The sequence below is a fragment of the Erpetoichthys calabaricus genome, chromosome 5 (genome assembly GCF_900747795.2).
Source record: "Erpetoichthys calabaricus chromosome 5, fErpCal1.3, whole genome shotgun sequence".
Classification (NCBI taxonomy): Eukaryota; Metazoa; Chordata; class Cladistia; order Polypteriformes; family Polypteridae; genus Erpetoichthys; species Erpetoichthys calabaricus.
In genome coordinates this window covers 232453610-232481284 of record NC_041398.2, presented here as the reverse complement: position 1 = coordinate 232481284, position 27675 = coordinate 232453610, and the positions used below count along the sequence as shown (strand labels likewise).

Here is a 27675-nt window from a genome sequence, read left to right as displayed (position 1 = left end):
GTAGGTACTCGTGTGCTGCGGCAGTAAACAGGTAACTGTAAAGTTATACTTGCCAAGACAGTCATACATTGTATTTTTCCTTTTGTAGGAGCAAACATGAACCACTTTGAAAGCCCTGGCAATGAGCTACTGCTTTACTGCCCCTTAGAACCTCCTTTTTATTCAAACTAGTGAATGACAGGGCTTCCATGTGCCCTAAGCCTACTTTTATACTGTGCAACTCCACTCCACTCAAGACACACATTTACTGATGAGAAGCACTATGACTTCAATGGTGCATTTTCTTTGTAAGTGTACAGTTTTTGTTTTTCTTTCTTAATAATAGTGCCCAAAAGTTCAGGAGACAAGAAGAGTGGAAAGTCAGATACATCGCCTGTCATTCCTAGAGCAGCTAACCAGCAGCAGCAGCAGCAAAAAGGAATTCAAGCACTTCAGGTCCCAGCTGTTTCACTTTATCCTTCTCGAAAGAAGGTACCAGTGAAAGATCTGCCACCATTTGGTAAGTGATAAAAAATTCAGCAGAATTTTAGAATGAATTAGTTTTCAGAATGGATCATGCATTTTAATTTAGTCTTAAGAATATGTCGAGGCATGTGGATCATCGTGGGCCTGACTCCAGAGGGTGGAGAATGAGAGAAAAGGTTTGTGGGCTAACCATCAAACCTGGATGAACCCTGAAATTGGACACTAAAGCCCAATGATGAAGGTAGTAACGTATTGGATTATCATAGTAGTCTATCTGGATGTTGGCTATTATAAATTTAAAATGAACATTAAGTGCACATTTCTGGTTGCATAGATTAAAATCCAAAAAAAAAAGTATTATCAAGGTCATAGTTGTCAGCATATTACTGAATCTGGACAACTTGATCTCTGTTTAATCTTCCATAAAGGCCATGACACACTAGAAGACCTTTCCAGCAATTTTCAGTCATAGACTTCATTTACATAATCTTAGCAAGTCAAAGGCCGGGAAGCCAGTTGCATAATATGACATACCTAGCAACTCAGTCCGTCACCTGTTCTGTAGTCATAGTGGCAGGCTCTGTATGCATGAGAGCTGAGAACCAATGAACGGTCATTCAGAAGTACAAGGTGTATAGTGCAGTGACAAGGAATATGGGTGTTTTGGACAGGGCAGTACGATGGTCCATTGGTAGCTCTGCTGCCTTGCAGTAAGGACTCCAAAGTTCCTGTCCTGGGTTTGTCCTGCATGGACTTTCCATGTTCTTCCTGTGTCTATGTGAATTTCCTTCCAGGTGCTCTGGTTTCTTCCCACAGTCCTAAGATATGAAGATTAGGTGTATTGGTGGCACTAAGTTTTCCCAAGTGAATGTGAGTGTGTCTGTGTGTGTGCTCAACCCATGATGAACTACCGCCCTGTCATGGGATTTTTCCTGCCTTGCACTCTACGCTTGTTTGAATAGATTCTAGCCACCCACAACCCAGCTCAGGAATTATCTACCTTAGAAAATGGTATAGTATGATGTTTTAGACCTCAGAATGGAAACTCATATGCCTATCTCTTGTTTTACATACTAAGACAGAATGGAGAAAAAAAAAATGGCCAAAGTTGTAGCAGAATTTGCCATACCTATTAACCCATCATACAATACCGCCTCCATCAGGCAAAGCGTTGTTGGCTGTCACAAAAAGGGACAAGCCAAATTAATGCTGGAAGGTCAGCATGTAGTCACAAAATGTGACATGCTCTGTAATTTTCAGTCATGTAAGTCGGCATGGTCTGGTGACACGATCAGCAGTTTCAGTTGGCAAGTCTGACATACCCAACAACTAGAAGTTACATAATGTGACATCAGCTTAACTAGCACAAGTTCTATTACTGAAACTAATAAAGACAAAGTGTGGTGATATACTTACAATTGTTGGCAGACATTGGCTGTGGAGATGTATCTTGTATTTAACCACAAATAATCCTTTGAGCTCCTGCTTACATTTTTTCCAATGAGTTCTCAGTTTTGAAGAAATGTTTTGCAACAGAATGAAATGGTGATGTGCAAGAAAATTACACCATCTGGGGTCATTTGCTTCTTGTTCCTTGAGTAACTGTGATTGGCCGTTATCCTGTACACTAAAGCCAAAATGTGCTGTGTTAATTATGGTTTTGAGCCATACAAAATGTATATGAGAAATGAGCCGTGATTAGAATGGCTTGTGCAGATAATTTATTTATTTGTTTAGAATGGTAATCTGGTAATCTTCCCCTTTGCCTCTATTATTATTATTAGACGGGCGGCTATTTCATGGCTCTAGCAACCTGGATTTGAATCCTGCACCTTGTCATTATTTGTGCACTCTCCCCATTTTTGTGTGGATTTTCTTCCCACATCCCAAAAAGTTGCTGATATGGCTAACTGGAAATTCTAAATTGACCCAGTTGGGTTGTGAGTGTGGATATTTAAGTGAGTGGTCCCTGCAGTGGTGTGGACTGTCTACCCCTCCAGGGTTGTTTCCTTCATTATGCTCAATGCAACAGAGAAGCTCTGGCCACAATGAACCTAAATTAGATTTAGTGGGTTTGGGAGTTTGTGCTACGTTATGTTTGAATAATGTGAACATGTGGACAGCAAATCAAACTTGTTTGCATAAAGCTAAAGTAGAAATGGGTTTAAAAAAATAATAAAAGTCACTGTATCAGAACAGCTTTATAAATATATCTCTAAATAAGGGAGTTTACAGATGACAAAAATAATAAGTCGGTGAAATTTAGCTGTTGTTTATTTTAAACAAATTTGGTAAAGTATGTTTTTCTTTTATAAAACAGACATCTACGGCTTTAAACTAATTAGTAGATTATTTAATACTCCTTTGATAAAACCAGAGATGAAATATGCCATGTTTATACCCATAAATAATCATTTTGATTTCTTGCTTAAATTGTTTTGAAGGAATATTCATTTTGGCTTAATTTTTTTTTCCAAGAAAAGCACATTTTTATCAGTGTGGATAGAGTTACAAAACAATCAAAAAATTTTGGATTTCATCAGTCTAGAAGAGAAAGTGTCTTTAAAACAATGGAAAAGAAAAAATAAGTACAACCACAAAGATGTGGAATGGGAAAATATTGAAAGTAACTTTTGTGCTTGTTTTTTGCCAAGGTACCAGTTCACCGCAGGCTTTGAAGAAGCTTCTCTCTTTATCAGAGGAAGCAAGTGAACGACACAGAAAGCCACCTGAGGATGCCATATCGAATGCATCTTCACAGCTGTCTTCCCCACCAACGTCTCCTCAGAGCTCACCTAGAAAAGGTAAACTTTATAAAAGACCTCTTGTTTCAGTTTCATTGGTGTGTATTTGTATATTTGTTCTCTTTCCAAAATTAAGTAATCAAGTATCATGTATGTTTTGGCTTTCTTTAAACTAGCCAGGAAAAATTTAACAGGATGTGTCTATTATTTTACCAGTAATGAGTTTAAATTAATATTCTACTATTAGCTCTTTTGTGGTTTTCTTGTTTAGAATCTTGTTTGGGTTTTCCAACTTTTAAACTGCTACAGTATGTGAAAAGCCGAACATACACTTTCTACTTGTAAGGAAATATGTGTAATTCATTTTCTTAAATCAGAATCATTCATATGGAAATATTTGTATGCATTTATGATGTAAAGATGAAATATGCAAGAATATGAAATGGATCCAGCAAAGGCAATGACTATAGCAAATTTGTGTCATAAAATAGGCGTTATGTTGTGTGCAGTGATGAAATGCTTGGAAACACTAAAGCACCATACATAAAGGCATGATACATGTTTCATTAAAGAAAGGTTACCCCTCCATAGAGCATCATAAATATTTTTTGCTGGTAACTCAAAGAAATTATTTCTTGTAGACTTGTCCTTGCAATTAGCCATTATCTCCTTTAGTTCTTTACATTTTAAGAAGTATTTTTATCAAGTAAGGCTGTTTAGTTTCTAGATGCTACTTTTCCACCCACTAAAGCTCAAGCAGTGCTAATCCAAATAGTGAAACAGTGGATTTATTAAAATAAAAAATGCCTTTAGGAGGAGACAAGATGCCATTTGCCTTGATTTTCTAAAACATTCTTCTGTAGTTTCTAAGCTTAATATTATTGGGAATATAGCCAAACATGAATATCAGATACGTTCAGTATTTTGCATAGAATTTGGTCAATGTATCGGTAACATTTTTCCAGTAAATTTAGAAAGGTTCTATAAATTGTTGATGATTTTTACTACATGTTGCAATTGTATTTTTAAGCTTTTTTAAGCAAGTAAAATACTGAGAGCACATGGGCATAAAATATAATGTCAATTATATGAATCCTTTAGTGTAAAGTTAGTAAAATCTAACCTTGAAATGTCCTCATTGTTTTCATGTCCACACGTGCCTCTAGCAAGCATATGCTTAACTTGTATGCTCTTCGTGAATCTGTTTTTAAAACTTTTTGTATTGCTTATGTGTGCCTCCAGATTCATCCAGTATCTGTGTGTCTTCTTTATGTAGTGCACATGTTTGGACTTTTTCTTCAAAATTTTCTGTTCTGTTGCTTGCTGGCTCAGGTCTTTATTGCAACAAATTGTTTAAAGCTGTGGCACATGCTTAACTCCTTAAATGCTACCTTTTTTCCAGCATACAACTCTCACACAGGATTTTATGAAGGCTCACCTATTTTAAACTAATACGTTAAATTTAGAAATTTAAGAAATACAGTCATCCCTCACCTATCGCGGGTGTTACGTTCTAGAGCCCCCCGCGATAGGTGAATATCCGGCGAAGTAGCGACCTTATATTTATTTTATTATTTATATATATTTTAAGGCTTTATAAACCCTTCTCACACTCTTATAAACCTTACCGCCTTATTATGTCCACTTACAACTCGTTTTGCGTCCTGGTTAAAGGACACTACGCCTGTAGATCTTATATTCTTTTCCTCCTTTTTAAATAATACATATCCAAACCTTTTACCTTTTTGGCAATCGTTAGCATCTTCCGTTGGCGCTTGGGCACGGCCCCTGAACAAGTAGCAGGAGCAGATCGTTTTGGAGCCATAATGAAGGGCTTGACAATGCACAAAGATCAACACAAAAGAGCACAAAAGTTAACTCTTTACACAGCGAAACACGTTGATGCTGAATGAGCGAGACGAGACTTCCTGGTTAACTCAGCGGAATCGAATTCGGCGCACCGTCGCTGAGCCAATCAGCACACAAGAACTTAACTGCGTGCTCTGATTGGGTAGCTTCTCAGCCATCCGCCAATAGCATCCCTTATATGAAATCAACTGGGCAAACCAACTGAGGAAGCATGTACCAGAAGTAAAAAAAACCCATTGTCTGTAGAAACCTGCATTATATATTTAGATACTGTATGCTTACATATAAAATCCGTGATAGAGTGAAGCCGCGAAAGTCGAAGCGCAATATAGCGAGGGATTACTGTATATCAATGTATAAAACCACAACAACAACGTTTACTTACACAGGATGTAGCTCAAAGTGCCACTTTAGTCGAGTTAACCTTAAAATGTCAAGCCCCAGATACATTTGATTTTTTAAAATTGTTTTACTCATATTTGGTTTGATTGAATTATATTTAATTTAATGCACTCACTATCCTTCGTTTGAAAAAGCCACTCCAATGATTTAAACAATTAAAATGATTCAGCAAGACACATAGCACCAGTTAATTTTCTGTGTATATTGTAAACATGGCTGCTTCTCATTTCTGAAAAATTAAAAAAACAAGCACATGTAGATGGACATGTAACTTTGATCATTGGCCATGTATCTTAAAAAATGTACAGTTTTATTATTAGAGTACAAATTTTAAGAATGCAAGATTTTATTATTATTTTGAAAATGCCAGCAATGTCCATATCTTTAATCCTGCCCATTTATGGATGCATAGAACATTTCATGCTAAAATTATGAGAACATTATATACTAATTTACTGCACAACTTTCAAAGACTGCACTTTTAATTTCACAAACATCCAAAATCTCATAAACCAGATTAATTTGCTCAGATTAAGGAGTGGGTGAAATAGCAGATTTTTTTAAAAGGAGTATACTTTTTTGTCATAGTGTAGTGTAGCAAGAATTGTTAATGATGTTGGTATAAAAGAAGTGTGTTCTCAAGCTGTCATTGTTTGCATGACAATTAGAAATTAAGAGTGGTTTAAAACTTTATAAATTGGGCATGATTAAACAGGCTGCTAGGACAATGACTGTTAATACATTGTCACCTAGGTGGAATGCTTTCTATAGGTGCCACAGATTGTGTGAAAAGTGCAAGTCAAAGTGAGGGTAGTATTGATTCAGAGTGCTGACAAAAAATGATAAACTGGCTAGCAAACTGTATTTCTGACCAAAAGCACAGATAACAACTGAAACGATGTCCTTCATTTACACACACATTCTCCCTAATTTGACAAAAGCTATGAAGACTGACATAACTGTTGAACTTATCTCTTCAAACAATTGATTTGTTATGAAGGATGATGTCAGTATACAGTGAACAGTCACAAATAAACACAGCTTATATACGTATGGTGTATCCAGTATAGCATGACTGCTGGGAAATGGTTCATGGTCAGAACCCTTTACCTAAGAGTAGTTTAACTAACCAACTACAATAAATTAACACAACATTGTTAGTAGATCATGACTGATTACTTACAGCAGAATCACATAAAATACACACCTCACACAGTGCCCACAGACACAACTATATCAGGGAATAAGGTGTGATTATTCAGAGGACACTTTGTGAGAAATAGTATTTAACTGTTAGTGACACTTTTAATATGAATCATGTGGAATATGTAATGGCAAGAGCTTTGAAGAAGCCAGCGTGTCATCAGCTGCCTAATTTTAAAGTGCCTGTGCCATACTTACAGTTGTGTCTTTGAAAGGATATTCACACCAAATACTACTTGGGGCAATTAAAAAGTGTCAGTACAGATAAGTTTTATGGAGTTCTCTATTTTTCTAAACTGCTCACGATATGTTATCTGACTATTGTTACCTTACACATTCACAGACTTTTGCTATTACTTGACTTACAGTGTGCTCTGTTTAAAATCTTACAGTAGACACTGATCATCCACTTCAAAATGATGTTTATGTGAGAGACATACACTAAATTGTTGCTAAAGAAACCTAAGAACATTATAAAAAATCTCCAGTGTAACTTGCCAGTCTTTGTTCACTTAATTTGTGCAACGTTTCAAACAGATTTGAACATCCGTAAAATCCTACTGTGTGCCTCACTACTTGGTATACTTGTGTCTGTGATTCTCTTGGAGGGGAAACAATTGGTCATTTTTGTAAAAACATGTAACCTTAACAAGCATCTGTGCCCCACTATTCTAGTTGATGTGACAAATAGGAACGATCTTATTAATTTCCATCACAATTTGGAATACCTTCCTCATGCAATTTCTTATCCTTCATTTGCAATTCTAGCTGAAGTGTACTAGTGTCCCATGGGATTGTTACATTACTTAAACTTTGATTTCAATTTAATAGTACAGTACCTAGTTTATTTTGACATACTCCTTGTGATGTGCTCAGCTTAAACTGGAGGCCTGGCAAATGAGACAGTAGTACTAAGAAGGCCAGCCATTACTGTACCATATTTCTGCCCAACAACATGCTTACAAGTTTGGATAGCATTATTCATTATACTGTAAAGACTCTTAAGCTATAATGTACAAACTACAGTGATAACATGTAATGCATACAGTGAACACAGTGCTTCAACAACCATCATTCATTAATAGCTGTAACAGACTACAAATGGACCAAAATAACTGGCATGCCTGAAAGGGATAAACACAAGGGTCTAGGGGGTGTTAGTCAAAGTAAAAAGGAAAAAAGTACAACAGGGTGCTATATGCATGTGTGGCATAGTCCTCAAAAAACATAGCAGTGTAAATTGCAATAATATCTTAATTTCAAACCCCCAAAAAATTACTAGCTCTTGATCCATGTCTTAGGAATTTCATTCCATACACTCTGCCTTCTGTGTAATTATTTAAACTGAAAATACAATACTGTACCTCTTTAAGCAAATATACATTTAAGTATATGTATTTATTCCTGCCTACTGTTCTGTCTGCAAGAACGCTGCCTGCTTCGCTTTGTTCAGTTGGTCAGCCCTATTTTCCACCTAACTACTCTGTGATAGGCTGACACTTCATCCAGATTTCCTCCCACCTTGAGCCCACTCTTTAAGGTTGAGATCTCAATTTGGCCCATATTTGGTATAAGTGGGTCAGTAAGTAGATTGATTTAATGGTTGAAGGTAATTCAAATACTTGAATAATTATTATTTTACTACGCTTAAAAATTTTTGTTATATCAAACTCAGATAATTTTGAGATCTAGAACTTATATAAAAATGCATTATCATTTAGACATATCACTCATCGGGTCAAAGCTGCATCATGTACATGCAGTCACAATTCCAGATCAGAGACACAGGAGTAGTTCTGTGCAGTCCATATTTAAACTCTTTTCTCATCCTGTCAGGTGGCATTAAACAGAGATCTCAAGGATTCATGGAGTCCGACCTAACAGGCTCCTGCTCGTCTTTCCTGGGACGTGAGAACAGTAACAGAAATAACAGTGCACAACGGACCTATGGGATAGGTGGGGTTCACCATAAGGACAAATTATCAGAGCCAGCTGACTTTAGTGGTCTTGGGATACTCCTGGTGACATTGCTATCAGATATTATATTGTTAAATAAAATCTTGCAAAATTATGAGCCTGTTTTCTTTGAATTTTTGCTAAAAGACCTGAGCCAGCTGTTAAGACATTTATTTTTATGTAATCTGTTTGCTGTTTTTACAGGCATTGGTCATTTGAACTGAGCTGTTTTGTTTAGAGCCACTTTTGTTAATTATACTGGACAACAAAGATTTTTCTTCCTGACTACTTTTGGATAGGTCTCTTATTTTTTGGTCTGTTGATCAAAAAAAAAATCATGATGCTTACATTTTCTTATCACATACTGTTTTATTGAAATCAGCAGTTTTTATGATATCCTTTCATATTATAAGTATACGGTGCATCCAGAAAGTATTCACCGCGCATCACTTTTTCCACATTTTGTTATGTTACAGCCTTATTCCAAAATGGATTAAATTCATTTTTTCCCTCAGAATTCTACACACAACACCCCATAATGACAACGTGAAAAAGTTTACTTGAGGTTTTTACTTGAGGTGTTTACAAGAATAACTGATTCCAAGAGTAAGAAATCATTTTTGCTGGTCCATAAATCAGATGCGTCACTAGTGACAAGCAGATCATCATCCATTAGTAAGACCAGTAGAAATCACATGGAAAGCATTCAAAGATGTTGTTGAGAGCGCCAAACTACATCTGGTTGACAACATGCTACAAAACCATGAAGTGCAACATGTTGCAAAACATCCATTTTCTGTATTCACACTTGGACTTCTTTCCTGCAGATCTTGGGAACAGTCAGTGACAGACATGGTAAACAGTTTCTTCAGTACATAGCAATGATTGAAAAGCTGGGGAAGTAGAATCCATTAATACTGGACAGCTATTGCTGGATGCTCAAACAGAAATCATCCAATGCAGAATACAAACAAACTTCAACAAAATATGTTTAGCTCAATTGAACTAGATAGATAGATAGATAGATAGATAGATAGATAGATAGATAGATAGATAGATAGATAGATAGATAGATAGATAGATAGACTAATGCAATGCTTCAGCATCATTAAGCTATTAAACACACTAAATTCAATAAAAGTTCATTTCCTGTTTCTCTAAATTCCTACATGATGCAGTTAGTTTGAAATTTGCATTCAGCTTGAAGCTTTCCTTCACGATTACCAAAAGTATTTCAGGAAGTTAAATGCATTGTCCAATGTTAGGTGTGTGGAAGGTGTAGGCTGCTTATGCACATAAATGAAGTCTAACTATTGCTTTTGTTAATTTTGCTTAAAACGTAAATGATTATGCAAATGTACTGCAGTATGCTTTAGATCTTCTGTAGTAGTTTAAAGGCTCTGTGTTTCCTCACTCTTTTGTTTCTTCATTTTTCTCCCAAGGTTATCCTTTGGTTCAGAGTGGAACAATTGATAATTTTTCAGACTCTGGGCACAGTGAAATTTCTTCCCGGTCCAGCATTGTTAGCAACTCCTCCTTCGACCTGATGTCAGGCCACATTCATGATGAGAGGAGGCAGAGACATTCAGTCAGTGTGGTTGACTCCAGCTTGGGTATGGGAAGGTTGGAGAGAAGAGCCACTCTTGACCCTGACCAGTACAGCCTTAGGTAAGCAATTTATGATGCATTTATAATCAACCTACCCATTAAGACAATCACCTCTTACTGTTTTCTCAGGATATTTTATTGAAATATTTAGACTTTGTTCTTTGTTGTTCCTTAGTTCTTATGCATCAATGCATGAAGGTCGAAATTTGTATGCCAGTGGTACAGTGCTTTCATCCCCAAGTTCAGAAGAACTTATGCAAGATCAGGGAGATAGAGCCTCACTTGATGCTGCAGACAGTGGTCGAGGAAGCTGGACTTCTTGTTCTAGTGGGTCACATGACAATATTCAAACAATGCAGCACCAGAGGAGCTGGGAAACACTGGCATTTGGACACCCACACTTTGATAGTTCTGTTGAAGGTGCCGGACTATGGGCATCAGGCTGTCAAATAGAGCACAACATGTTTATAGACCAAAGCTCAAAGCTTGGCCGCAATGCCCAGGAGCTTGGGCAGTCCAGAGGGAGCTGGGCCTCCTCCACTGGCTACTGGGGTGAAGAGTCTGAAGGTGATACAGGGACTATAAAGAGAAGGGGTGGTAAAGATGTTACTGCTGATGCAGAAACGAGTAGTGTGACATCTGTGACATCCGAAGACTCCAAACACAGCAGGCCTCCTCATATTGCAATCCCATCTGGAACAGCAAAAGGTCTAATTGGTGAGTTTTTTGTTTTTTTTAACAATGATGAATGCTGATTCTATTAGAAATATTTCATGTTATTTTTATAGTTTAGCCCTTGATAGAGGTTAAAAAATCCACACCACTCTTGATAAAAGATGTAAAGATTTTAGAAAATTATAAATATTTTTTCTTGGTTTAGACTGCCTTATAAGCTTATAGCAGGTGTATATCACAATCTGTGTCAAAAATTCAAACTTTATTTTTTATACACTATTATAGATTATAAAATGTCCAAATTGTATTGCATTTTTAGGTTCTCATTCTTAAACCTACTTAATAAAATTAGTCACAGGTGATCAAAGCCTGTCCCAGCGTCATTAAGCATAAGGCAAGAAAAGAGCCCTGGATAGAGCACTATTCTATCATAAACCACAACTTACGCACACCCACCCTCACACATGAACAAATTTGGACTCGCCATTTCATTTAACTGGCACACCTTTGGGGATTTGGGAGAAAAACCCATGCAGATATAGGCAGATATTTTGGTATTAAGTCACAAAAAATAAGAATTTTAAATTACTGAGTCATATTTTGACAATAAAATATACTGCAACAACCTTTATCTTGTAAAAGCCTTGTATTATAAACACAGTTCCAAGGAGCTGTACAAACACTGAAGCATAGTACAATTGTTGTCATCCTGGTGCACAGGCAGTTAAGTGACTTGCTCAAGTTAACATACTGTAATTGGAGACTGACACTGAACCAGCATCCTTGTGCTTTACAGTCCAACGCCTTCCAATGCCTTCAGAAAATCTTCAGACCCCTTTACTTTTTACACATTTTGTTATGTTGCCGACCTCTGCTAAAATGATCTAAATTCAATTTACCCTCATCAAACAACATTCAAAATCCCATAAAACAGCAAAAATAGGATTTTAGAACTTTTGGAAATTTATTAAAAAAAACAACAACAAAAAAAACTCAAATCTCATTGACACAGGTATTCAGGTCCTTTACTCAGTACTTAATTGAAGGACCTTTGGCAGTGATTACAGCCTGGGGTGTTTTGGGGTATGACGTGACTGGCTTTGCACACCTGGATTTGGAGATTTTACTGCCATTCTTCTCTACAGCTTGGATAGGGACTGTCATTGGACAGCTTTTTTCATGTCTCCAGAGATGTTCGATTGGATTCCAGTTTGGGCTCTGGCTGAGCCACTCAAGAATATTCACAGAGTGGACTCTAAGCCACTCCTGTGTTGTCTTTGCTTTTTGCTTAGGGTTGTTGTCCAGTTAGAAGGTGAACCTTCAGACCAGTCTGAGTTTGAGAATACTTTGCATCAGGGTTTCCTTAAGGATATCTCTGTACTTTGCTCTGTTTAGTGTCTTCCTGATGCTGGCTTGTCTCCCAGATCCTGCTGCTGAAAAGCAACCCCGCCTCATGATGCTGTTGTGACCATGTTTCATCATTGGAATGCTGTTGCTAAGGTGGTGAACAGTGCGTGGTTTCCTCCAGACATGATGCTTAGAACTAAGGCCAAACATTTCAATCTTGGTTATATCAGGCCAGAGCATTTTGTTTCTTACTGTCTGAGAATCCTTTAGGTGCATTTCTGCAAACTCCAAGTGGGCTTTCATGTGTTTTGTGGCCACCCTGCCATAAAACCCAGATAAGTCGAGTATTGCAGTGATGGTTGTCCTTATAGAAGTTTCTCCTATCTCAACACAAGTGCTCTGGAGATTAGCCAGTTCTTGATCACCACTTTCCTCTCAGTTTCTTAGTTTGGGCAGGTAGACAGCTCAAGGAAGAGTCGTGGTGGTTCTAAACTTCTTCTATTTAAGAATTAAGGAGGCCACTGTGCTTTTCTGAATCTTTTTCAGTGCTTCAAAATATTTTAGTAGTCCTCCCCAGGTCTGTGCTTCAACACAATCCTACCTCTGTGCAGGCAATTCCTTTAACCTCATCGCTTGGTTTTTGCTCTGCTGTGGGACCTTCTACAGACAGGTGTGTGCCTTTCCTAATTATGACCAATCAATTAAATTGATTACATGTGGACTCCAAACAAGTGGTGGGAACATCTCAATGATGATCAATAGAATAGGATGCACCTGAGCCAGACTTCAAGTGGCATAGCAAAGGGTCTTTTTTTAATAAATTTTCAAAAATTTCTAAAATCCTGTTTTCACTTTGTAATTCTGGGGTATCAAGTGCTGCTTGATAATGGAAAAAAATAATTTAAATGATTTTAGCACAAGGCTACAACACAGCAAAATGTGTCAAAAAATTCCTTCTGAAGGCACAGTATACCATGTGTTACTCTTTCAGTGGTTTTCTGGTTTTTTTGTATGTGGAAAGGTGCTTCACAAAATTCATTTAACATGTAATAATTTATGGTCTTTTTCAAGAAAATGCTTTTCAGGAAACTGTAATGTTGACTGTGCCACTTTGCATTATATTGTAATGCTCATAAACACAATTTACCACAGTACAGCACCAGCATGCAGTATCTCAGAAATGCCAGTATTGCTTGAAAGTACACAGATAATGTGTTCAACACCTGATAGTTTAGATGTTGTAAACTGTACAAAACTGAAATTTACCTTACATTCATTGTAAAAAGTTGGCTGTATTCCTTAATCCAACAATTTAACTTTCATTATTCATCAGCATCATATGACAAATATCATTTTTGTCTTCACATAGTATACTATAAAACCTACATTAGCACTTTTAATCATTTCAGCTAATGTAAAATCATTTTATTATTATAACTAAACTACTCATAAGGTATAAAAACTTGCTAACACAGTAGTACATGTGTTACAATCAACCATTAAGCACAACGTTTAATATCCAGACATGTAGGGCTGGAGACAGATGAGTGAACAGCAGACTCTGCATTTCATTATTGCAATTACTGTGGCTAGCAAACTCCAAACACAAACAGGTTATATTCAGCCATTGCATCTTTGGCAGAATTAAATTAATTTTGTTAGAAATAGCATGCCTTTCAGTGACAGCACAAAAGAAAAAGCACGAAAGCAGTCCAAAATGTACAATTTTTCATCATGTGATTGAGTATGCAACCATTTTAAAGGCCATGCGAGGTATTACAGTTGCATGCAGGTAATGATACACAGCAAATGTGTATACTAGTATATGCAGATACATATTTATAGGTTGCTGTAAGAAAGTAAATACACTCCCTGAAAAGTGTGCTGTGTTTTAATATATGTGGACAGAAGAAAAACTATGTCTGATTTCAGTTATTCAGCTATTTGTGAAGTAAAGGGATCTTGTCTAATAATTGACATTGAAAGGTTGATCTTTGTGAATATCCCATCTCCAGACTGTCCAGCTTTCCTTTGGTCTTATTTTGGGTGTTCTTTTTTGTTCACGTTTCACCTGTCCTTTATGCTTATTTTCATGGACCACTGCTCTTGGGTGTTGCTGTTCTTTCTGGTCACACTATGTATGGAGTGTGCAACTTTACAATCCCTTATTGTTACCTTTGCTGCTGAATGGTGGTGCTTTTGCAGGTTGAAGCTGTATTGTGATTACTTTCACGACTAGCACAAATCTATTAGCTCTAGCATTTAGAAACCTCCGGGGAAGAAGTTAGACAGCCGGGAATGCTGGGTCTATATTAAAGGAATACTTCCCCCAAACATTATATATGATTTTTTTATTTGTTACCCCCATGTAGTTTGTAGTGATGTCTGAGAAATATTTGTAATCTCATGTTTTCATACAGAATGGAGATAACAAAGTTTCTGATATAATTGGGGTCTGTGATAACCATTGCAAGACAACAGCCCACAATATCAAAACGTCTATGGAAAAAATCTCACTTTACTCGTATCACATAATTTACATGTCAAGTCATCTAGCCATTTGCTCACAATGTCCTACATACATGTATTTATCTTAAACTCTTGTTAAGTAAAGCATCTATCCATCCATCCATTTGGCTGAGCAGCTTATCCAGAGCAGGGTCATGGGGTAGCTGCAGCCTATCCAAGCATTCAGCAGGTGCAAGACAGGAACAACACACTTGGATAAGACACCAATCCATCACAGAGTAAACACACACACCCCACTTATAGAAAAAAACTATTATGTATGAAAACTGAGCACCATCACTACGAATTTCAAGGGGTAATTAAGATAAAATGAATCAATCATATTTGGGTGTAATATTCCTCTAAGCTGTATCTAGTTGTACATCATGTTTAATGCAGTTTGGCACATACATTTTTTCACATTGCACTTCTTAACAAGATGTTTCATAAGCAGATATTAAACTCTAAAACTCATTGAACATTAATCAAACATGTTGTTCAACTGCAATAACATTGGAATACAAAGAGAATGTGTGAGGGGGGAACCATTAGACCATTGGGAGGGACCGGTAGTCTTACAGTAATGTTTTGATTATGTCCCATTTCATTGGTTTAAGTGCACTAATCGTAAAATGAAAGAAAGCTTACATCTACCACATGACCACTGTATTTGTATTAACATCCAGTATGTATTTCTCCTTACTTTATGTGGCTTTCAGAGGGTCATAAAGCGCTACTCTGCTTCTATTCTGAATTTACCCTTTCTCATTTTAATCTTATTACAAGTCTGTGGAACCTGCTTTTTCACCATCTTAGTCTTACATGTAAATGTAAAGGATTTCAAGATATCTTCATCTGCCCTCTGTCCCTTTTTAATATGTTGTATTTTGTAATCATTTGGGACATTACTTGTTTACTTAAATTGTCGTTGTGCAGTTATTTCAGAGGAACAAACACAGTTTTGAGGATCCTGCTGGAAATGAGGTAGTAACCCATCTGAATTGGTGCATTCAGCTATTAAGTTCGTCTTCTTGCTGATGACTTTCCTAATCCTTGTTTGCCCTCAAATTTCTGTTTTTGCTTGTTATTTCTTTATTAATCTCCATTTCCATTTGGAGGAGTCCTCAGGGCAACTCTTTAGATTAAGTGTCTCATATTGTGGCCTCGTTAAACTGTAGTTACACTGTAATAACTTCCTAAATATAGTTGAACTAGGAATTACTGTAATCAGTGTGTACTGCAGGTAGCAGTAAGTGTAAACACATGATTCTCCTTTTATTTGATATCTTAGCAGGCAGTTGGCATAGTGGCTATTGCAGGTGTCAAAGCTTAAGATTGCTGGTTCAGTCCCCCCACCAAGACACTGAGCAAGTTGCGAAATCTGATGGTTCTAAAGTTCACTCTTGAAGACCTACTTTGGAAATAGGTTTTCACCCAAACCAAATTATGCCTTTAATTAATTATTACCTAATTTCTGTCTTTTGATGTCAGTCCAAAAATTACTACAGGATTTCTAATTTTTTATTTAGAATATAGAAAGCATTTTTTAGGTTATATAGGAATATTTTACTGATTGTTTTTTCTTTTGCTTTTAAAGATTTTAATCATTACCCTAGTCGTCATGATTTTCATTGCGTTTTTCCAGGGGTTGCAGTTACTGAGCCTGTTATTTACTAACGAGTGAGATAGTGGGTTTAATAATAATAATTCATTACATTTATATAGGGCTTTTCTCAGTACTCAAAGCGCTATCCACACAGGGAGGAACCGGGAAGCGAACCCACAATCTTCCACAGTCTCCTTACTGCCGGTTTGACACCCAAATAAGCTGAGTGCTCTTTCACCATTCAGTGTCATTTGAACCTCCATGTCTGCTCCTTTCATCCATCTTCTTAACCCGCTTCTTCAGGGCAGGGTTACGGTGCAGCCAGAACCTATCCCAGTAGTCATCGACCACAAGACGTGAACACAACCTGGACAGGACGCCACTCCATGGCAGGGTGAACACACATAAGGGCATATTTAACATCACCATTCATGTAACATACCTGAGCACCTGGGGGAAACCCACATAAACACAGGAGAACAAGCAAACTTCACGCAGGGAGCATAGGTTTCTATCACTGTGCCATGTTGTCACCTGTGTCTACACCATTCATTGTTAATTGCCATTATTAGGACACAATTAAGGGAGCAAACTCAACAGAAACAGGTGACTCAATAGGAATATGACAGAAGGGTGTCAAGCCTTTAAAGCTGTGTTAAAAATACACACATTTCTAAATGTCTTATAAACGTACACCTCAAACTACTGAGCTTTTCTGAATATAGACTCAATAAAGAAAACATCAGCTAATTAAACAGTGGGATCAATTAGAGGTAAATGACTTGCTGATTATGAAACTGGATGAAACAAAAACCTGCAGCTATAGTGGACCCCAGGACTGAATTTGAGAGCCAGCAACTTAATAGAATAGAATAGAAAAAAATACACATCAAACAGTTTAAAGGTAATCATGTAGGTTGCACTGGGGGGTAAACATACCTGATGGTGTACTTACCTGTGCAATTCCTCAAGTTAAGCTTAAGCATAATGTCAGACTATACCATTGTTAGGCAGATGATATCCCTATAAGTACACTGTCGTAAGAGACACTTTATGTAAAGTGATGCCTTCCTCTGCATTTTGTTCCTCTCTGTTTGTTTAAAAAATTAGTTTCTGGATTAAGTTTGGCCCTTACAGGCTTTCAGTTTCTGCTTTGATTAATTCCATTTTTGTTGGCACCTTTGGTATTCATTTATCAATATTGCCTTACTACACAATATACTGTAACTATGCAATTATATATGCATTCTAGGTGAAAAGATGAATAATGGGCTAAAGAACAGAATGGCAGCTTTTATTTCTGTGCAGTGTTTTACATGTAGTAGAAGCAAATTACATTTGTTGTGTTTCATCCTCCAATTCTAGCTGATCAGAGGTATTAGGACAAATGACCAAAGGGTGGTTTTAATTGCTCTGGTGTTGCTTAAATTATCAACACATAAAAGAGTCTGAGTTTGGAGGGTTGGTTGTAGTCTTTGGAGTTTGCATTTGTGGTCTAATATTGAAATCAAGAGTACAAAATAGGATGAAAATGAATTGACTATTTTAGAAAAGCAAGCAATTCTGAAAATGAGATTAAAGCAAAACACCGATCAGAACCACTGGTGAACACCTGGGAATTCAAAAATCAAGTGTATGGAATATTTTGAAAAAGAAGGAAACCACAAGGAGGTATAAGCAGTTTGCACCAAGAAGGTGATCATTAGAAGTCCAGAACTGCTGATGAGAGAGAGGTTGGGAGCATGCGCTGATAGTACGTTGCTACACCCACCACACACCGAACCACCTAGATTGGGACCCTAGTGAAATGGGTGACACCACAGCACCACACTGGAGAACAGTGTGAGGTTTTTTTTAAGGTGGCTGTAGTGCCAATCCTACCGTCAAACCCCAAGTTTTCCCTGTAAGTTGGAGGACTGGCTTATAGGCCTGGATGCAGGTTAACGTCATACCCAGGATGAAGCAATTACAGGTTAACGGCCGTGCTTAAGGGCCCAACGGGGTACAGTCACTACTGGTGTTTATGGGATTCAAATCGGGATTGCCGGTGCATATCCCTAGCCTCAGACCCACCACTCCGCCCTGATGACAGGAGTGTTAGTGTAGCTGTGAAGAGAAACCTAAATTTGACATCTAAAGAAATGAAAGGCAGTCTGCAGAGTATATATGAGACAGAAGGGTTCTGAAGGAAAGTTTATTGGACAGGTGAGGTAAAGATTGACCTTTACTAGAGTGATGGGAAGAGGAAAGTTTGGATAATTGCTAATGATACTAAACATACCACTTCATTTGTGAAGTGGGTGGGAGACAGCATCATGACTTAGGGATGCATGGCAGCTCCCAGCACTTGCTCACTAGTCTGTATGAATGATATAAGTGAAGATGGAGGCAGCAGGAAGAGTTCTGAAGCATACAGAAACACTTTGTCTTCTCAAATCTCCAAGCTCATTGGGTGGAGGTTCAAGGTACTGCAAGACATTAATCCAAAAACAATATGGAGTTCATCAGAAGAAAAATTGTAAAGTAATAGACGGGACAAGTCAGTCTCCTAATTTAACCCCAGTTGAGATTACATTTCAGCACTTTAAAAGGAAGATAAACTTAAAAAAACCAGTACCAGCTTTAATAAGGCTGCCATAAATTTTAACAAAGTTATCAAGAATCTGGTAATGTCAGTGGGTCACAGACTTAGGGCAGTTATTGCATATAACGGTTTGCGTCCAAATGCTAATTTTAACCAACTTTAATTTGCTTCAGATTTATTTGCATGAGTACTTCTGCTAATCTGGAATTGGGAATTAAATTTAACATTTTTTGCAATATTGGTATTACATGTAAAACATTGTCCAGAAATTAGACTTTCCTTACTTTAATCTTATATTCATATTTTCACCATCCATCAATCTATCCTCCAGACCCGTTCTATCCTGAGCAGAGTTGCGGAGTTGCTGAAGCCTATCCCAGCAAACATCAGGTTAATGGCTGAAACAAGCCCCAGACATGGTGGAAGTCTGTCACAGGGTGAATGCACAAATACTCATTTAGCATCGCCAATCCACCTAACTTGCATGTCATTGGACTGTGGGAAGAAACACACACAAGCACATGGAGAACATACACCATTTAGGGAGGGCAAGAATCTCGGTCTTCATGTTGCGAGACAGCAGTGCTACCACTGCATCACCATACCACCCATCTTTTCACCTACAATCCATATCTTGTGAAATGCAACAAAAAAACTCCGTTACCTCAACGTTACATCATTTTTGCTTTACACTGTATATTCCTACATCACATCATTGTACTTTTCATGAGTGCTTTTAGTCACAATGGTATCTGATGTCCAGGGCCACCATTTCAAAAAAAAAAAAAAAAAAGTAAATTTGTAATGGCCAAGAGTTAAAAAATTAACATAATCAGTGCAATATGCAAGATACCATTGTGATTCTAAAAGTTGAAAGATATGATTTAAAACACTAGTGTCATTTTTTAACCCCAATCAAACCCGTTTGCATAAGGGTGGCACTTTTAATAATTATACACATGGCACACATGACATGCATTATCAACATTACCTGATGGACTCATTCCATGGTATCATTGCCCAAGCTATACCCAAAGTAAACAAACTACTTTTAAGCATTTCGGGGCTTATTTCATGCTGTGTGTGATGTCACTGAAATAAATAAATGAAGAAATAGTTAAACAAATACATTAAGAAATAAGCAAAAATATATTTTGTGACACATCTAATTATTTATACTCACATTTCATGTTATTATTTATTTATTGGCATATTTCACAGTACTTTTATTTATTTGCATATTTATTTAATATGTTTATCCAAAATACTCCTCCATTCCACGGGTCTGCAGACCCCTACTGAACAAGTCTTTGTACTGAGGGATTGCTAACATCTTTGAAGTCTTTTTCTGCCCGTCTTCTGGTCTTTGCCTCTCCAGTCCTCTGTCCTCAAGCTGTTGCCCCTTTACTTTGCCCTAACCACACTTGAGCACTGCTTGAGGCCAGTTAGGCCAAACTCATTTGCAGTTGCAGTTATTAGGATGTGTTTGCACTTACACAGCCCATTTTTCCTTTTTAATATTTCTTTTTATTTTCTCTGCAGTGGTACAGTATTTAGAACAGTCTGTGTGGAGCTGGCATGATCTTTTTTCCTTATCCTCCTGTGTTCTTTCTGGGTTCATACCAAAGATGTGCATGTTGGGTTCCTTGATTTGCTCTTTGTGTGTGCACAAGTGTGCCGTGTGACAGTCTGGCGTTCCACCCAGAGTTAGTTTCTGCTTGAGGACATTTTGGCTTCAGCTCTTTAGCAGTGTATACTGGAAAAAGTAGGTCAACAAAGGTCTTGGAGGTTGTGTGTCATAAAAGCACTTTTGAAAGGTGTTGGGGCATGGTGTAGCTGCTGTCATTTGCAGGAAGTGATTAAAACTGAAAATCTAAATATATATATAATTTTATATGCTGTGGTGCGGGGATTTGTAGTTTTTGAAGTTCTGTAATATTTTGAACAACCTTTTAGTGGGAAGCCTCTCACAATTGCGTTTTCTGTTACTACAGCACGGAAAGAAGGCAGGTTTCGGGAGCCCCCTCCAACCCCACCAGGCTACACAGCCCTGACCATTTCTGACTTCCCAGAGGCACAAGCGCACACTGGCAGGAAACCCCCTGATTACAACGTAGCACTGCAACGGTCCCGCATGGTGACACTCCCTGGTGATCCTCAGCAGACACGCACAGGCACCAGGCCTCTTGGTCGACCGCAGTGGCACAAGCCAAATGAAGCAGACCCACGAATATCTCACTTCCAGTCCCAAGGGTTCTCAGCTGAGGAAGAGGATGGTGAGTGGGATGGTAATGACATGTCAGATAGGATATGTACTTCGTGCATGCAGAAAAGAGAGGGAGGCGGGCAGGGTGCATGTTGTTAACTTTGATGTGTTACAATGTAATAACGCTAGATTGTATAAGTAAATTAATTTAAATGTTTGACAGAAGAGATGGCATTAAGACATTGATTGAATTTATCTTTTTTTTGCTCCTTATTCTTTTTCTGAGCTGTTATAGTTGATGTTGAAAATGTATTACCTTTAAGGAGAAACCACTACAGTATTAGAAGGTGATTTAGGACCTCACAGTCTTACCACTCAGTGGTTCTGAGTTTGAGATTCTGCGTGTTCTTGCACAGTCCTTCTCCGGTGTCATATATACAGTTACCTCTGTCGTGATCTGCCATTTGAGTATGGTTTTTGGGGTTTCTAAGGTCAAGGAATCTTGTGCTTATGTTCGGCTTTTGATTCCTTTGTTTCTAACATGGTGGACAATAATTAATATTCTCGTATGATGCCGTCTTGTTTTCCTTACGGTCACAACATATGGGAGACTTGTTGGGAGGCAGTTCCTAGAGGTGGCACGTCATTATTTTACGAATATGGTGCCATACATACCTAATCATCAGAGATTGAATTTGTGAGAGAAAAAAACAACAAACTTTGCCTCATTTTACGTTGTTGTGTTTTTTATTGACTGGTTACAACAATGTTTTCTACCCTCCGATTACGATTTCTGTTTTGTGTTTCCTGGCTTACGATTTATCGATAAACTGTGGTCTCTGACCACAATTAAGGCTACACGTCCTGAGCTTTCATATTTAATTATTGTGTTCCTGGTAATGACCCCTGCATTAATTCTTGTGTCTACAAGTACATGCCATTGTCTGATTCCATTTTGTCCCAAAACTGCTGTCACCTTGTGCAAGCAGTACAACATTGATGGAAAGTATTGTGCGCCTGCAGTGCGCACACAGCCCCTTACACACATGTGGCCTCAAAATTGACAAGGTTTACCATTGAAGAAATGTACTGGGATTCGTTTTTTCCAAATGTTACAGGGCCACCCAACATTTTCCCAGGTCAAAAGCATTTAACATGAAATCATCCATGGGGAGGTTAGGGGGTGTGATTTCTGAAAGATTCAGAAAACATCAAAAAACACAAGCTGCACCAGTTTATTTCATTTACTTTCCTAAAAGTGTTTTTGAACTTTATCATTTGAGTGCTGGATTTGTTTTTATTAGGTTTTTTTTTTTTTTTTTTTTTTTTGCACACTGTACTTGAATCTCAAAAACCATCCAAGGTCTGAGTCCTGTCGTAGGTGAGAAACTGAAAAGCTGAATAGCCAAATACAAAGCAGCCCATTGTATTTTTACTGTTTGGGAAATTTATACCACACTTGCTTTCCTCCAAATGCTCCCCCATTCCCCATTGCTCGCCTCTCCCACTGCTCCATTTGTTGGTGGAAAACACGAGCCATGAAACAGGTGGCGCATTGGTCTGTCTGATGTTAACACACCTCAGATTGAGAGAAGCTCATTTATTTCATAATTATTGTAGACCGTTTCTAAATAACTAAATTTTAAAAATAATTAAACTTGAGATGGAACTAGTCACTCGAGTCTCTTTTGACTTGCTCACTCACATAAACAACAGTGAAACGACATGAGAATGAGGGGACTTTTTTTCGTGTTCTCCTTCATTGTTCAGACGTGTACCAAAGTTTCTTGTTCGCTACCTCCTGACCTGGGAAATTTCCTAGTTGATACTTTCTGGCATTCTTGACTCGGTTTGGTTTACATATGCACTCAACCTGCAAATTCACCACTAAATTCCAAGGTTATCCTGCAGCAAATGAAGCTGAAAAGTGTTTATTGTCAGACACTGGTGACAAGTGAAGAAGTTGGTGTCAGCTTGTTTTGTCAGCTAAAGTAGACAAAATGGAATTGGAAACAGAAAGGCCAGGGTGTCATGGTGTGATGTTGTATTTTATGACATTTGGAAGAGATATGTTTCCAACATTTATTTGTTTGGCATATTTAGAAAAAATACACTAATTTTTGTTTCTATAATTTCTATATCATTTTATTGTATCACAGAAACTGGCTGATGTTTAACAACATTTTGTGAAATGGGAATTCAGGGTTTAGAATGCAGATGGGTGCAGAATTGGCTAAGGGGTTAAGATGTGAAGAACCGTATAGGAATTAGGTGATGTTAAAAGTGGTGCCCTTTAGGGGTTAGTTCTAGGACCGCTGCTATTTTTAATATACTGTACATAAATCATCTTGACAGGAATATAATCAGTAAGCTGATTAAGTTTGTAAACAATACTAAACTGGATATAAAATCTAAAATCAGCTGAAATATTACAGATGGACTTGGATTGCATACGGACTTGGGCGGATGTATGACACATGAATTTTAATGTAAGTGAATGTATTACACATGGGAAGTAAAATGTGAGAGTTGAATGCAAAATAGGAGGTGAGAAACTAGAAAGCACTCCTTATCAGAAGAACATAGTGCATCTTCATCAAGGCAGTAGACAGAAGCGATCAATCAAGAAGGATAACAGAATGTTTGGTTCTATGTCATGACTTTTATAACAGAATGTCAGGTTATGTGTCGCGATGCTTGGAGTACAAGTCAAGTGTGGTTATGTTTAACTTATTTAACTTACTAGTGAGACCTCACCTGGAGTACTGTTTGCAGATTTGGACTCCAAGCTATGAAAAGACACCGCAGCGCTAGAGAAAGCCCAGAGAAGAGCGACCAGGGTGATTCAAGATTAAGAGATATGAACTATGAGGAAAGACTGAAGGAGCTGAATGTTTTCAGTTTAAGCAAAACCTAGAGTAAGAGTAATTGGAAATTAGTACAATGGATTAAGACGGATGCTTTAAAATTAGTTCAGTAAGGACATGGAGGCACAGTAGGAAACCTGTTAAGGGCAAATTTAACACAGATGTTAGAAAGTTTTTCTTTATATAGAAAACTATAAACACATGGAATAAATTAATAAGTAGTGTGATAAAAAGTAAGTCTTCAAAACCCAACTTGATGTTATTTTGGAGAAAGCGGGTGGATCGGATTGGTAGGATTTGCTGGATTGAGTTGGCCTGCTGCTTGTTCAAATTTTTCTAGTGTTATAAACTATGAAGAAGTAAGGAGACCCAAATCAAATGTGGTAGATGTGCAGTTCAGGTCTAAAATGTGCTAAATCTAAGAACGCGCCCCACCTCTATTGTGGGTTGACCAACATGATTTCTAACTTTCTTGCCACCACTATCTTTAAATGATTTATCTCCTTTTTTGTCTTTTTCTCTCCCTCTCAGAAGATGAACAGGTGTCTGCGGTTTAGCCCACCTGGCCCCCGGGAGACCTGGACATCCTTCATTTGTGTTTGGTGGATGCACCTCGCCTTCTTCCTTGCCTTAAAGCAGCATGGGGCTTTGTGTAACCCCGCATGTGGAATACTGTGAAGAAAACACCTTGGCACTTTGGAAAACTCTCGATTCATTTGGAGGTCCCCCTCGACCGTTTACACGTCTTCACCAACCCATTAGCCTGTGGCTGCATTTCTAACCTTCTCTTGGGGTTATTTTACTGACTGTTCCCAGTTACCCACCTCACCGTTGCGTTGTTTGAAAATGTACAGCGCAGTCGGAGGACTTCATGCCCCAGTGGCTAGTACTCCTTGGAGGGGGTCTCTCGTAGCCTTGCTCTATTGCAAAGAATTGGTCGCACTCTTTTCTATTTGATAAACCTTCTGTTCCTAAATACGCTGGTGTTGTAGCGTTCACATAGGCTCCTGCACTGTGTGTTTCCTAACAAGGTGGTCCCACTGTGCACAGGATTCCCTCCCCAGTTGCTGAGGATCACTGAGTTGTGGCTGTATTTTGCATTTTTTTTCTAGAATCTTCTTTTTTTTGTTGTTGTTTGTTTGTTTTTCTCTGCATCATTGCTGCTTGTACCAATTCTCCCTGGCTCCTCAACTGGTTTATGCAGCAAAATTTGGAAGCAAATAAAAACAGCACACTCTTCGTCTGGTCGGTGTGTAGACGCGCACCCTTCGGCTGCGGCTTTTTGTTTGTTTTTTTTTTAATATATACACGTATCGGTATCAAAACAAGGAACCCTCTGTCCCCACAAGAACCATTCCAAGATTTTCTTGTGTCTCCTTCACACCATCTCTTTGTCTTTGGGTGCCCTCTTTTTGTTAATCTTTTTTTTTTTGTTTGTTTTTCTTCTTCAAAGATTTTCTCGATTCCTCCAAGTGTCTCTGGAACCGCAGCTCGTTCAGTAAACACAAGTCCATGTTATTGGCACCATGTGCAAACGTTTTTATATTTGATGAATTTCATGCATGAAGTACTCGGACAATAACACAGCAATGATTGTTTCAGATTTAACCAAGTTTTTATGTTGCAGTTTTATGATATTGTGCTTAGAGAACAAATGTGTTAATTCATAATTACAGTATTATTTTACATGTTTTAAGTTATAAATTTTTTTATTTTTTGTATTTAAACTGGATGACATTGCAGTGTAAAGGCAGCTCCTTGTCTCCTCTTAATGCTAACTAAAGTGAGCGTTTTTTGTTTTTTTTATTGCCCTGTACTGACTTGATAAAAAATATATATATATATATTAAAAAATCTTGCATTTTCAAAGGTATACATTTACCATTCTGTTAGAGTCTTTGCCAATGAAGAATGGACATCAAGTTCACGTTGGCGTTAGCAGACTACACTGCATGTCCAGAGGTCGTGAAACACCAGGCAACACCATCAGCAGTAAAGAAAAACTCCGTGGTGGGCTCATTTGTTGAGCAGCAAAATATTTCTGTTCGGTTTTCATCTTTTTAATTTTTATTTTAATTGTTAACCGTGGATTGTCATTATTAGCGGATGGTTTGATTAACCACTTTGTTAATCGGGGATAGTCATGAGTGGACACTTCCCGTGCAACGATAGAAACCCTTATACAAAATAAATAAAACATTGCAGTCGGCGATCAATAAGGTTTTGTCCTTAACTGCCACCAAAATGGAGTTTTTCGTCATTTCTGCTCTATTATCCAGCGCTCATTTCTGATGAGAACACTCCTGGTAGTCGGACCCCCGCGCCTCTGTAGTTGCCTCCTGTTTCATTACCTTCTCGTAGCCTAGCACATAACAAATTGCTCCCTGCTGCTATTTATTTCCCCTTTTAATGACTGAAAGTCAGATTTCCTATAATATTGTTGCACAGACTCCAGGAAACGATAAAATAAAATAAAAATAAAAATTGAAGGCTGCCAATCTGAGTAGTACTCATATGTGAGGAACTGCAATTTGTTTCTATTTTATTTTTTTCAATTTCATTTCTGATCAGCTGATCATATTGATCAGTACCTAGTTATAGAATAAACTAAAAAAAAGATGATTGCAGTGTTTTTTCACTGTATTATATAACATCAGTGCTTTATTTAATATTTTGCTCTCCTAAGAAAACTTGTATTTTCTTTTGGCTGATTTTGCAGATATATCAATTGTTGGTTATTTAACAGTAATATGCATTAATCAGTTTCACTATATAGTCTATGGAGATCGTGTGCATATAGGCAGGCAAAATCCTAGTTCTAAATCAAGTTGCACAAAAATGTATAAGCATTAGGTAACTGTAGTACAAAACTGCTAATCTCAGTTTGATCTGTGATGTCAAGTGCAAAATGTACATTTAACTGGTTATTTCCTCATACTTTTGATACTACTTGTACCTGTATGTCTTTTAGAAAGACAATTGGTGGAGTCTGTATCCCTTTTTTTGTATTTTTAATACAATAATTGTAAATATTGGTTATATTTTTGTTGAAAATGGTAGAAATGTACGATGTTTATGCCTCAACCTCCAGTTTATATAAAGCTGGAAATCAATAAATATTGCAAAAATAACCTTTCTCTTTTTCCTCCTTGAATTATTTATCGTTTCCTTATAGTGAATGGTGTGGTGGTGCCTCGCAGCTCCCAGGGAGGACCGTTTAGTTGCCGACCTGATCGTTGTACCTGCCGAGCTCTCCACACGGTGGCCTTTTAATATTTAATGCCTCCTGTTGATTCTTTTTTTCTTGTCTACTCAGAATTTAGTTCTCTGTAAAGCTTCATTTGGAATTGTGAAAAGCTGAAGAACCTTCTCCCACTGACTTCACAGGAGCTTTCGGGTAGAGATCTCGGTAATTACAATTTATCCTGTTGGAATTTAAATTAGACGTGTCATCACTGTTTCCATCTTTCTGTTAAAGATATGTTGGAAAATGTACATTTATTAACCAGGATGAAGCTTTGAAATTACATGAGCGAAAAGCAAGAAGCATCAGGACTAGCTGTTACCTAAACAAATGGGCTCGACGGACTGAATGGTCTCCTCTCGTTTATCAGATTCTTATGAGTAAAATACTA

The 27675-nt window shown here is 37.6% G+C and overlaps 1 protein-coding gene across 10 annotated transcripts in view; it reads left to right on the top strand.

Annotated features, from left to right (window-relative positions):
* The window catches only part of rapgef2b (Rap guanine nucleotide exchange factor 2b), a 401507-nt gene extending 374336 nt beyond the window's left edge, over positions 1-27171 (top strand). For 8 of the 10 annotated variants that reach the window (XM_051928099.1, XM_028802642.2, XM_051928100.1 and 5 more), the window contains 6 exons: positions 326-499; positions 3120-3269; positions 10082-10307; positions 10423-10964; positions 20962-21243; positions 24572-27171. In XM_051928099.1, coding sequence (XP_051784059.1) covers positions 326-499; positions 3120-3269; positions 10082-10307; positions 10423-10964; positions 20962-21243; positions 24572-24597 — 1400 coding nt within the window. In that variant the 3' untranslated portion in view covers positions 24598-27171. Of the gene's footprint in view, positions 1-325; positions 500-3119; positions 3270-8519; positions 8640-10081; positions 10308-10422; positions 10965-20961; positions 21244-24571 lie in introns of all 10 variants that reach the window. The other 2 variants (XM_028802636.2, XM_051928101.1) reach the window with 2 other exon arrangements.
* The last annotated feature ends 504 nt before the right edge of the window (positions 27172-27675 follow it).